Genomic DNA, 12,725 nt, shown 5'->3' with positions numbered 1-12,725 from the left:
ACACTCAGACCTCTCAGGCTACTGTTGCCCCTGTCATCAGTCCTCAGTTCCTTACCGACTGACAGACCGACCCAGACACCGAGATACTATAGTTATACTCGTGATTCCCTTGATGCGTTACCTTTATTCAATGGCCATGTACATAGTCTTGAAGCATGGTTTGCGGCCATTCGTTCTCGTGCTAGTGCTCTAGTTGAAGGTCCTCCTTCAGAGGAAAGTCTTATCAGACTTGCTAAAGAAGCTCTTTATCGATCCCACCGCTGCCACCATTTATCATGTGGGAAAGTTCGAACACGTGGATTGGGTAAAGTAATACTCACCTTGTCTGTAATTATACGTACTACCAGCCTACGTGAGTATTACTTTACCCAATCCACGTGTTCGAACTTTCCCACATGATAAATGATACACAGTCAGCCCTCCTGGCCCTTTATCACTCTCTTATTCACCCCTATCTCACCTATGGAATTTGTGCATGGGGCTCAACAACAATTAACCATCTCAGACCACTAATTACCCAACAAAAGGCTGCAGTTAGAATGATAACAAATTCTCACTACAGGCAGCACACTCCACCAATATTCAAAACACTCAACCTACTCACCATACAAAATATCCATACTTATTACTGCACCTATTACATACATAGAACACTTAACTCTGATATTAACCCTCCCCTCAAACATCTCCTTGCCAACCTCAACAGAACACATGACCATAACACAAGGCACAGATCACTCTTTGATGTTCCTCGTGTCCATCTCACGCTATGCAAAAACTCAATGCACATAAAAGGCCCTAAAATCTGGAATTCATTACCTGTAAATATAAAAGAAACACTACCTGTTTATAAATTCAAGTCTCTTCTCAAAGATCACTTACTCACCCAAAACCAAATAAATACTGAATAACTGAACCTTATAAATTGTATATCTTAAATGTTTCTCACAATTATATCACATAAATGTTAAACCTAAAACCCAATCTAATTTTATTATTTTTTAAATACACTACCTAACAGAATACTCCATACGACTGAATGTACAACAATGCAAGCAACCATATGACCTGTCTTTGTAATACTCATTTGTGCTTTATAGTTATCTGTTTACATTAATGTTTTATCACTGATTTCATCATTGCTTAGTTAATCTTAAGTTACTTTTAAGCCAGCCCGTAATGCTATGCATATAAGTGGCTTTGGCATGCTGCTCTTACCTGTATTTTTTTGTACCTCTGTATGTGTGCTCAAATTGTAAATAAATAAATAAATAAATAAATAAATTAGGATAATCACTATTATGACTGTTGTCAGGCTTGGAGAGAGGGGGGGATCCTAGGGAGGGGGACGTTGACGGAAGAGGGGGAGAGGGGATGAAGGGTGTAGGATGTGATGGTGTGGGAGGTGATGAAAGGTGTGGGAGGTGATGAAAGGTGTAGGAGGTGATGAAAGGTGTGGGAGGTGATGAAAGGTGTGGGAGGTGATGAAAGGTGTGGGAGGTGATGAAAGGTGTGGGAGGTGATGAAAGGTGTGGGAGGTGATGAAAGGTGTGGGAGGTGATAACAAAGCAGGAAAGAAGTGATAAGGAGCAGGGAAGGGAAAAAAGAAGAGCAAGGGAAAAGGATGAAAGAAGAGGTGATAATGGTGAGAGGGGTGGTGGGGGTGATAATGGTGAGAGGGGTAGTGGAGGTGATAATGGTGAGAGGGGTAGTGGAGGTGATAATGGTGAGAGGAGTAGTGGTGATAGTGAGAGGGGTAGTGGAGGTGATAATGGTGAGAGGAGTAGTGGAGGTGATAATGGTGAGAGGGGTAGTGGAGGTGATAATGGTGAGAGGGGTAGTGGAGGTGATAATGGTGAGAGGAGTAGTGGTGATAGTGAGAGGGGTAGTGGAGGTGATAATGGTGAGAGGAGTAGTGGTGATAATAGTGAGAAGGGTAGTGGAGGTGATAATGGTGAGAGGGGTAGTGGAGGTGATAATGGTGAGAGTAGTGGTGATAATAGTGTGAGGGGTAGTGGAGGTGATAATGGTGAGAGGGGTAGTGGAGGTGATAATGGTGAGAGGGGTAGTGGAGGTGATAATGGTGAGAGGGGTAGTGGAGGTGATAATGGTGAGTGGGGTAGTGGAGGTGATAATGGTGAGAGGGTAGTGGAGGTGATAATGGTGAGAGGAGTAGTGGAGGTGATAATGGTGAGAGGAGTAGTGGAGGTGATAATGGTGAGAGGGGTAGTGGAGGTGATAATGGTGAGAGGGTAGTGGAGGGAGGATGGCCTCTTTCATGCACTTGAAGGAACCTTGCAGCCAGAGGGAGACAGGAAAGGAATGACTGTTTTCTGTGTTGAGGGAGGGAGGGAAAGAGGGAGGGAGTGAGGGAGGGAAAGAGGGGGAGGGAGGGAGACCACCACTCATCACTTCTGAGACCAGACAGAACAGGACCAGTACTGTTAGGTAAAAAGGACACAAGTGCAACTAATGTGACAATAAGGCAACGTTTCGCTCTCTAGAAGCTTCGTTAAGTCACCTTAGAGACCAGACACAACACAAGCAGTAGAGACCACTACCTAACAGACCAAACATAGCACCTCACTTGTTGCTGGGTTGCCGCCCACGGTTTCTGCCTCTCTTGTGGGTGGGACGTCGTCTACGACCTCGTCCTCTCTGCCGTCTGGGCGGTGTGGGCGCGGTGGGTGGCGGCGTGGGCGTGGTGGGTGGCGCTGGAGTGCCTGCGGGCGTGGAGACAATCAAGTTAGATCTTACATGACTGCTACGAGACACCACCTGCTTGATGGCACTCTGCTAGAGTGACACAATGTTCTTCCATCTCTTACTCGAGTGTATGTGTACTCACCTAATTGTGGTTGCAGGGGTCGAGACTCAGCTCCTGGCCCCGCCTCTTCACTGATCGCTCCTAGGTCCTCCCTCTCTCTGCTTCCTGAGCTTTGTCATACCTCTTCTTAAAACTATGTATGGTTCCTGCCTCCACTACGTCACTTGCTAGGCTATTCCACTTCCTGACGTACATGTGTGGGTGTACGTGTGGGCGTACATGTGTGGGCGTACTTGTGGGCGTACATATGTGGGAGTACGTGTGGGCGTACATGTGTGGGGGTACGTGTGTGGGCGTACAAGTGTGGGCGTACATGTATGGGCGTACATTTGTGGGCGTACATGTGTAGGCGTACATGTGCAGGCATACACGTGTGGGCGCGTAAATGTGGGCATACACGTGTGGGCGTGCACGTGGTGGCGTGCGTTTGAGCGTGCCTGTACACTCCTAGCAGTATTCCTGGTGTTGAGTCACTGCGCGTAGCTCCACCTCTAAACCTACACTAGACCGCCTGCACCGCTTCCTTGGTTCCTGTCATACCTGAAGCTGTGTATGGAGTTTGTCTCCCCCTCTTCCTCATCCAATTAATCCATTTGGTGCTTCGCCTTTCACTCCGCCCATCTCCCTTTCCTCGTATGCAGTATCTTGTACGTCGTGATCGAATCTCCCAGGGTCCTCCTGAAGTCAGGTCACGCATTTGAAAGTCATTCGAGGTCACGGGAGGTTTGAGTAACCAATAAAAATTGGAAAAAATCCATGTGTATTCACATTGTTTTTTAGATTAAGATCTTTCGCACTGTTTGTGCGCCGTCAGGAGCTGTGCAATGTTGTGTGTGTGTGTGTGTATACCCTAAAAATGAAACGTATTGTAATTATATAAATTATATATATATATATATATATATATATATATATATATATAATATATGTCGTGCCGAATAGGTAAAATTGGTCAATTAGTAAGAACTCGTTTAAATAACAAATAACAAAAAAGGCACAATACCGTGACTGGAACGATACACAAATAACCCGCACATAAAAGAGAGAGGCTTACGACGTTTCGGTCCGACTTGGACCATGAGTGTGACTTTGTCAATGGTCCAAGTCGGACCGAAACGTCGTCGTAAGCTTCTCTCTTTTATGTGCGGGTTATTTGTGTATTGTGAACTCGTTTAAAATTAAGTCCTTTCTAAAAAAAAATCTTATACATTTCAAGATATTTTTTTAATTTATGTTAATATAAATTTTAATAATTTTGTACCAAAAGAACCTTAGGAAACTTATCTAACCTTATTATAACATGAGCAATTTAATTTAGCCTAATCTAACTAAATATATTTTAGATAAGTTTACAATAATTTAATAATAAACAATAATTTAATAATAAACAAACACAATGAAATATATTTTTTTCGTTAGGTTCAGAATGATTTTTTGCGAAATTATTGCATACACAAATTTTCGCTTGCCTTATTCGGCAAGAAGAGCGTTGCTATTTAAGCCAAAACACTAGTCTTACTTATTCGGCACGACATTATATATCTCCCTCTGCCCCTTTCGAAAGACATTATGTCAGATTAATCCCCCCCCCCCACCCGTTGTAACCGTTAAAACATAACCACAACAGTGTTACATTTGTATTTTTATGTGCGTTTATGTTTGCGTGCTTTTGAGTGTGCGCGAGCGCCTGTGTGCACGCGCATGTCAGCATGAATACATAGACATGAGTAATTAACTATCTGTAATTACTAATTTGTATGGACAGATTTATGCATGTGGTGTTTAAGACAAATATTAAACTTTGAAATAGTTGTTGCTAAAGTTCATTGTTCTTGTGAACTTGGTGTTAGCCGAGTCCAGTGGGTAGTATCCTGGTGAACAAGATTAAAAGTTTACATAGGTATTAAGCCAATCTGATGGCATGGCATTATTGGGTTATTCCGGGTTACAAATCTTCTGGTTAATTTAATAATCCCAAGAAACCTCGTGGATCCTGTCATACCGGCGTTTTAAACTGTGTATGGTGGTATATACTTCCATCCTTTCCTCATCCAGGTCTTTCCACCTGGGGGAAAGGGGTAGACATAATTACGACGTACAACGTTCAAAGAGGACACGATAGGTTTGATAGAGAGGTGCTGTTTGGAAGCAGGGGAACCTGGAACAGGAGGAAAGATGTAAATAACTCATACCCTGAGCTAGTTACATCTTAAACTTCCACCCTTTCCTCCTGTTTCCGGTTCCCTGATTCCAGACAGCACATCTCTGTCAAACCTATCATGTCCTCTTTGAACGTTGTACGTCGTAATTATGTCTACCCCCCAGGTGGAATGACCTGGATGAGGAAAGGATGAAGTAGATACCAGCATACACAGTTTAAAACGCAGGTATGACAGGGTCCATGAGGTCAAGAATAATGTGACTGCTCATAGGGAGGAGAGACTCGTACCTTCTTAGTAGCAACTAATACACTGTCAGAGCACACACAGTCAGCAACAGTCTGGCATCACCAGTCAAATTCCTGAAAATTTAGTTTCCCGTCGCTATCCAGTCATGCCTTCCCAGACGTGTTACAGCATTTTTTAAAATTTAGTTTAAAGTGATTAAATATATCTTTAGAAGTTGATACAGCCTAACATAGCTCAAATTAACATAGGCGAATTTTACGTAAAATGCAGTAAATAGTATGTGTGGCATACAAAGAGTATGTTACAATTTATTCAGTGTATGTCACACTACCATATAGGCTGTCCCCCAACCAGTGAACCAGGTGCTAAGGGTTTAACGATCAATAGGGTACCCGTCGTTAAAGCAGTACCTTGGTTCATTGGCCAATCACAGACAAGCCTGCCAAAGCAGAAGCAACGTGGCTCACTTGTGGCAAGCACTGGCAGACTTGCCTAGCTGATGGTTGAGCACGGTGAACTCCGGCTTCTGCTTTGCCATCTGTCACCGTGGTGTACATTTACAGTTCCACCTGTGCATCTTGTACATAGTGTACATGTATATATCATCTGGTGAAGGTAAATATACTTTATAGTCTACTGTTGAGTTTTATCTGCTTCACATTCCCATTGCGACCAGGTCTCACAGGCAATTCTTTATCTGTGTTCGTTGAAGATTGAGACACTTATGCAACGTATGGGAATCTTTATTAAGGAAACGTGGCGAAACGTTTCTTTAATAAAGATTCCCATATGTTGCATAAGTGTCTCAATCTTCACCTTGTCAGTTTTCAAAACCATTTATCACCTGTGTCCGTAATAGTATGTAAACGCAGTTTTCCAGGTGCTAATGAATTAACTTTGAAAATCAATGCTGAGAACCAATAATATTGATATTATAAGTGAAGTGAGAGCAGCCTGGGTATAGGATGCCTGTTACCCTCATTACAACTACTATTCAGTATCTCAGAGACCTTGGCTCAGCTTATCACTGAGCCTTCCCACCAGTCCTCTGGCCTACATTGCCAACCTTCCACTAAGGTGAAGGCAATATTATGAAGTCTCTTCCTATAGTCAAGATCGTCCATAAAGGTTTTAAGATTGCTGTGAGGACCAGTGGGATTACTGACAGCACATCCATTACCCAGGTGCTACGGTGAGTTGTACAAGGGCGCACCAGGGGCGTGCAAGTGGTGCGGCAGGTTGAGGCTGTGCAACAGTGCTCGGTATTCAAGTATGGTAAGAGGGTATGGTAAGACCCGGTCCATAACCAGGCTTCGGGGAGGCCTTGGTCCCCTGAGGCATTATGGAGGGATACTGACATGTGTCAAAAGTGACCTAATTTGTAGACATGTTAATGGGCCATGACAGCCTTCAATGACCATAGAACTGCCTTTGACACAAAAAGTGAAACACTGACCACCTCAGGAATTAAATGAAAACTCCCAGGTACACGCTTCGCTACACTGACAAACTTACACGCAGTATAATTACACACCACGACAAACTTCTCATCTATTATGCAGACATTTATATTACTGCCAGTACTCACAATAGATTACACAGTTAACTAGATTTCTTTACAGAGAGAAACATCGAGTGTGGTCTCATTGTATCCACAGATTACACCAAAGATTTTGTCTAAATGATAACGCCAACACTGCTACCTTGCCGAATAATCAAATCATTCAAATCCGTGAATGTCAGAGTTGAACCGTCTCTCCTCCAGTTAAGACTCATGAAATCATATTAACACGATTGCAAACTAATCAGGGAACGGGTGAGGCTTGAACCCATGGCAAATGTGTCCTGAAGCTCACTGGCCTAAAAGTTTTAGCACTCATTTGCCATGGGTTGAAGCCCCACCGGTTCCCTGATTTCTCCTCCAACTAGGCAGCTTGTTAAGTTACTAACATAAGCAGTATTTCATAAACAGACAAATGATGAGTCAAAACATGAACTGGAATTAAGACACTTGTGGAAAAAATCCCACTGGCAATGTTATCAGATGAGTGTAACACGGTGAGTACAAGTCGGCGAGTACAACACAGTGAGTACAACTTGGTGAATATAATTCAGTGACATGCACCTCTAGTCACACCCTACATATAACACTTATTGCTATCATTCAGATATCAGTGAGAATCCAGTGTTCCCAAAATCATTGGTACTGAAAACAATTTCTTCACTTACAGACACGTGCCAATTTCTAATCACCCGGAGGATTTACACAGAAGGCATTCAGGCATAATTCGGGGAACTGGAGCACAGATCCAATTCCCTAAATCAAGAGCCCCTCACCAACATCAAGGAACCTTCCTTGAGGGGACGAACACTACTGAGAGAGTGCAACAAGCAAGAGACTGTACTGCACGAGTTTGCGCACACTGTAAAAACAATATTGGCACGCAACCAGCAAACAGACTGAAGAATTGGCTCAATTCACCATTGAGTTGGTTATGTCGAGTCGAGCAACTATCATAAAATACATTAGAGAGACTGTCAGCTACAAGACATCTTTCAAGTACTTAACAGTCCTGTCTGCAAAAAAAATAGTGACAGAAAGAACCGTAATATAAGCACCCAGGTCCTTCGCACGTTTCTCTCGTTCTATTTGGTAATCTTCTTGAGTTTTGTGTGCAGTGCCCCTTCAGAGTTCTTCATTCTTTCCATATCTAAACAGTTGGAAAGTGTCACCATTGAAGGTCATGTTATTCTCCACTGCCCACTGATGGACATTTCTTATTCGTGTCTTCTAGTAAGGTATTTCTCATGCTTTATTTTGCTATCATCCACAAATGATACGAAATTGTGGAGTGTTTTTATGTACGTCCACTATGAGGATAAACAGTAAAGGCGCCAGGACAGTGCCTTGGGGTACTGAGCTTTTTTTACTTTGCTAATGCAGGATTTTGCTCTGTTTACTATTGCTATGTTCTACTTCCATTTGCCTACTTTTCCTGTTACACCTATCTCCCTCATATCATATACAATCACTCAATGATCGTATTTGTCAAATGCCACTGAGAGATCCGGTTATACCACTTAAGCGTTTTGGTTTTCTTCCAGCGCCTCCGTAATTCCATCATAGTGGTTCAATAAATGACAAACATGATGGTCGTGCTCAAAATTCGTGCTGGTTTAGGTAGGACAGGTTGTGCTGGTCTATGTGTAAGTTGGCATCTCATCAGCCTTTCAACAGTTTCTACGATGCAGGATGTTAGAACTACTGGTCTGTAATTTTTGGCTAGTCCTCTACTGCCATATCTGGGGGTTCTAGATAATAAAGCTCGAGGTTCTCTCGGCTGGGCACTCTGTTATAACAAGACTCGATGATCTCGTTCACTTCATGTCTTAACATGCTATCCTTTTGTACTGGAAAAGTTCAGACTATGCATTCCATATTTGTCAGATACCACTTAGCAGTAAATATACTTGTACGCAGTGTGAATAAGTGCAACAAGACAGAGCCACTGCGGTGCAAGGGTCACGATGTGTGCCAGTTACAGAGATGGGAACCGTTAGGAAAAAAATCACGCGAGTGAAGTGTACTCACAGCTAAAAGACAAGTTATCTTACTAGAAGATAGAGCCCTCCAACATAGCAGCGGAAGCCTTTTCTATGACGAAGCTGTTTTAAAAGGAATGCTTCAGATGATCTTGTGCATGCTGAAAGATTACCCCACATGCTGGTGCCACTGGTGTAGCTGGGGTCATCCATCACTGCCAAATTGTGAATATGCTCTGTTAGAATTTCCTTCACCAGTTCATTAGATCCACTGGAGAAAGAGAAAGCTGGCTAAGCGAAGTGAGAGGCTGTACGTAAGTACAGTCCGCCTAATCTGACTGTTGACCTTCGTCCAGTGAAAGGTTTAGTCCTTTTCCTAGCATGGACTTCAAAAGTGTGTCATACTCTCTCAGTCTGGGACTGACATAGAAGTAAATCACCATAAAAAGTAAGTTAGCTTAGGTCAGGATAGACACTTGGTCACAGGCATCAATCATTCTGGCTTACCTTTATTTTAAGTCGAGATCTTTTCACAGAATCTCACCAATAACATTAGACCCAAGTGGCGTAGCAAGGAGAGTACAATCAATGGGATCAATGACTTACTCTTTGCAGAGCAGCAGTGACTTGCCCAATAATGTTTTTGCAGAACACTAGTTCACATTTCGGGGGTTTAGAACGAAACCTATATTATTCTGGCTCTTTAATAATTCTGATGTCTTCTAGCAGAGATTCTGTGGTACCTGCTAGTGTGCTATCATCCAAGAATCAGACGTTGACTGTCAGGTCCTCGGTGTATTTCTGGATGTGCAAACAGAAAAGGAAAGGGGCGAGAGAATCCCCGTGTTATACACCTGCACTCCAGTCGGTTTCGTACTCGCCCATTATATTACACACACACACACACACACACACACACATCGTGTTTTCATTTAATACAGTGTTATTACTACATATAATAAGGATAACAGTACGCAGCAAACAAGGAAAACTGTCCCACAGTTCTACGAGACAGTCATAGAAGTGTGGGAAAAATAACGGATGCTGTACAATATGGTGTAACGTTCGTACGAACGTGCGTGTGTGTGTGTGTGTTAGTTACCATTTTATCATAGGCACTTGTTGATTAGACACTTGAGTGTGTGTGTGTGTGTGTGTGTGTGTGTGTGTGTGTGTGTGTGTGTGTGTGTGTGTGTGTGTGTGTGTGTGTGTGTGTGTGTGAGTGTGTGTGCGCGCGCGCATACATGCTATAAAATCAGGTGGTGATGATGTGGAGGTGCGTAATGGTGTGTGTGTGTGGGGGGGGGGGAGAGGAGGTGAGTGTGGAGCTACAACCTATCACAAATTAACAGATGTATCCTAGTTTTAACCTAGGATAACCAAAGATAACCTGGATGATCCCAGAAAAGTATCCAAGTACTGCCTAACCCCAAACCCCTCTTAGTGCACATGACAGGAAAAGTGCAGAATGCGGCATAAATCTGTAATGCAGTTAAATATTAGCGTTGAAAATCTAAAAGGAATCAGAAGGGGCATTCACAAGTCATCACATGGAAACACATGTGAAACACACCAGAAGTGAATATTTGAAGTTCACCAGAAGACATCCTCCAGTTATTGCACCGACTCCAACAATTCCAAGTTTAACTAATTTAGTATACTGACAAAATAACCAGCACACAATGTATACTTAATGGCACTATCCTGGCCCTAAGATGCATCAGCCATTCAATGCTGAAGCCTTGCAAAAGTATACTCAAATATATTTAGCATTATTTAATGAAAATAAAAACTGTCATACTATTTTAGACAAAGATTGTCAGAGGCGCTACACACGACGTCCACTCTCCACATCCCTCGAATTTGGACGTAATTTATTTTTTTTTATCGATATAAGTTAAGAAGCAAGACTTTTGGAAGTTATTGGAGCTTTTTATGAATCCTGGAATGTGTTCGTACACAACTTTCGTCATGGTAATCCTGAACATGCCAATTATTTTAAGATTCTTGCCCTAATTATCTTACACCAGCATTTAAATGATGATGCTGATCCGAGGCTTCCTGGTGCTACGAGTGAGAGAAAAAACGAACATTTCGAGGAAAAAGAAAAAACAAAGATTTTCCTTCAGGGATACATAACTAGTATGACTTACTGATATTATGCACACCTATTATGCCACTCACAACACCACTCACACCAAGGTACCTGTGTACTGCTGGGTACACAGCGGCACCAAGTGTAACGTCTCACCTCATCTGCTGAATTAACTGTATTCTTTGTACCATATTATTATTATTATTATTATTATTATTATTATTGAAAGCATTACCGCGCCTGGGAGCTGTCTGGATAACTGTGACGGGTTCTTGGTCCAAGAAGTTGGATTTGACCTTTCCTTCCTCGGATCGAGTCTGACCACCTCCCATCCTCCAGGCGGTACATAACCCCTACTGGTTTAATACTTCACCAATAATAATAATAATAATAATAATAATAATAATAATAATATCGGTTATCCGACCACAGTTCATGTATAGGCTAAGATCACGTTTACAAAGACACGTGAGCAGATGCTAGGACATATTTATTAGATCAATATATGCTAGTGTTTTCTCACGTGTCTTTCTAAACCAGTTTGTTGGTATCTATGACCAAGGTTCATGCCAGGCTAAGATTTGTTATCCTACCTCATCTCAAATCCAAGTCTAGCCTTATCCATCACCCACCATGATACCACCCGTGACAGTCGGCCAACACCTGCCAGATCAACCAGATTGTGGTGAATACGTGGGGCAGCGCTCCACCAGCAGCAACAATCTGGTTGATCAGGCAAACACCAGACGAGCCTGACCCAAGGAGGGCTCCGGAGAAAAACTCTCGGAACTCATCAAAGATATCGGTATTTCCTGCTAGGTAAATAGGAAGAACAAGTATAAGGAAACTCCCCTAACATCTCCACCCGCTCCAAGATCGAACCCGGGTCCTTCCGGTGCAAGCCGAAGGACCCGGGCTACGGACCATCTTTTTTGCAGCTGTCCAGTGAATCAGCACAGGTGTTTAGCGGTGTCACCGCACCAATGGGTAGGTGTGACACGAGAGTGGCAGCAGCACTTAGCACAGCAAGGTAGAAGGCAACATTCCTCTGATAGGCTCAATAGGAACGTGTGATAGGCCACATAGGAGAGGGATGGATTTCTCAGGCCCAGTGTATCTGATAGCCTGCCTCTGGTAGCGTGACCAGTGTATCTGATAGGCTGCCTCTGGTAGCGTGACCAGTGTATCTGATAGCCTGCCTCTGGTAGCGTGACCAGTGTATCTGATAGCCTGCCTCTGGTAGCGTGACCAGTGTATCTGATAGGCTGCCTCTGGTAGCGTGACCAGTGTATCTGATAGGCTGCCTCTGGTAGCGTGACCAGTGTATCTGATAGGCTGCCTCTGGTAGCGTGACCAGTGTATCTGACAGGCTGCCTCTGATAGCGTGACCAGTGTATCTGATAGGCTGCCTCTGATAGCGTGACCAGTGTATCTGATAGGCTGCCTCTGATAGCGTGACCAGTGTATCTGATAGGCTGCCTCTGGTAGCGTGACCAGTGTATCTGACAGGCTGCCTCTGATAGCGTGACCAGTGTATCTGATAGGCTGCCTCTAATAGCGTGACCAGTGTATCTGATTGGTCACGCTATCAGAGGCAGCCTATGTATCTGATAGGCTGCCTCTGGAACAAAGAAGGTACTCTGGCCTCTAACCATAAGTGGAAGTCTTTATAAAAGTGAACATAAGTATATTTGGCGAGAAAAACGGAGACAGAAGAGGAGAGCGAGGGAAGAGGAGAGCGAGGGAAGAGGAGAAAGAGGGAAGAGGAGAGAGAGGGAAGCTTACAGCACTTCGCCGTATCTCGCATCTGCTTGACAGTAGGGGTTGCAAGATCCTGTACGAGGCACAAGTA

The 12,725-nt window shown here is 43.4% G+C and overlaps 1 protein-coding gene across 1 annotated transcript in view; it reads right to left on the bottom strand.

Moving 5' to 3' along the window:
* LOC128704202 (uncharacterized) overlaps positions 1 to 12,725 on the bottom strand; it is a 396,156-nt gene that overhangs the window by 276,636 nt on the left and 106,795 nt on the right. Inside the window, exon 5 of the mRNA XM_070091735.1 lies at positions 2,588 to 2,723. Within this exon, the coding sequence (XP_069947836.1) occupies positions 2,588 to 2,723 (136 nt within the window). The remainder of the gene's footprint in view (positions 1 to 2,587; positions 2,724 to 12,725) is intronic.

This window comes from Cherax quadricarinatus, chromosome 37 (genome assembly GCF_038502225.1).
Source record: "Cherax quadricarinatus isolate ZL_2023a chromosome 37, ASM3850222v1, whole genome shotgun sequence".
Taxonomy (NCBI): Eukaryota; Metazoa; Arthropoda; class Malacostraca; order Decapoda; family Parastacidae; genus Cherax; species Cherax quadricarinatus.
Note: the sequence above shows the minus strand (reverse complement) of the source record. Positions and strands in the feature narration are given on the sequence as shown.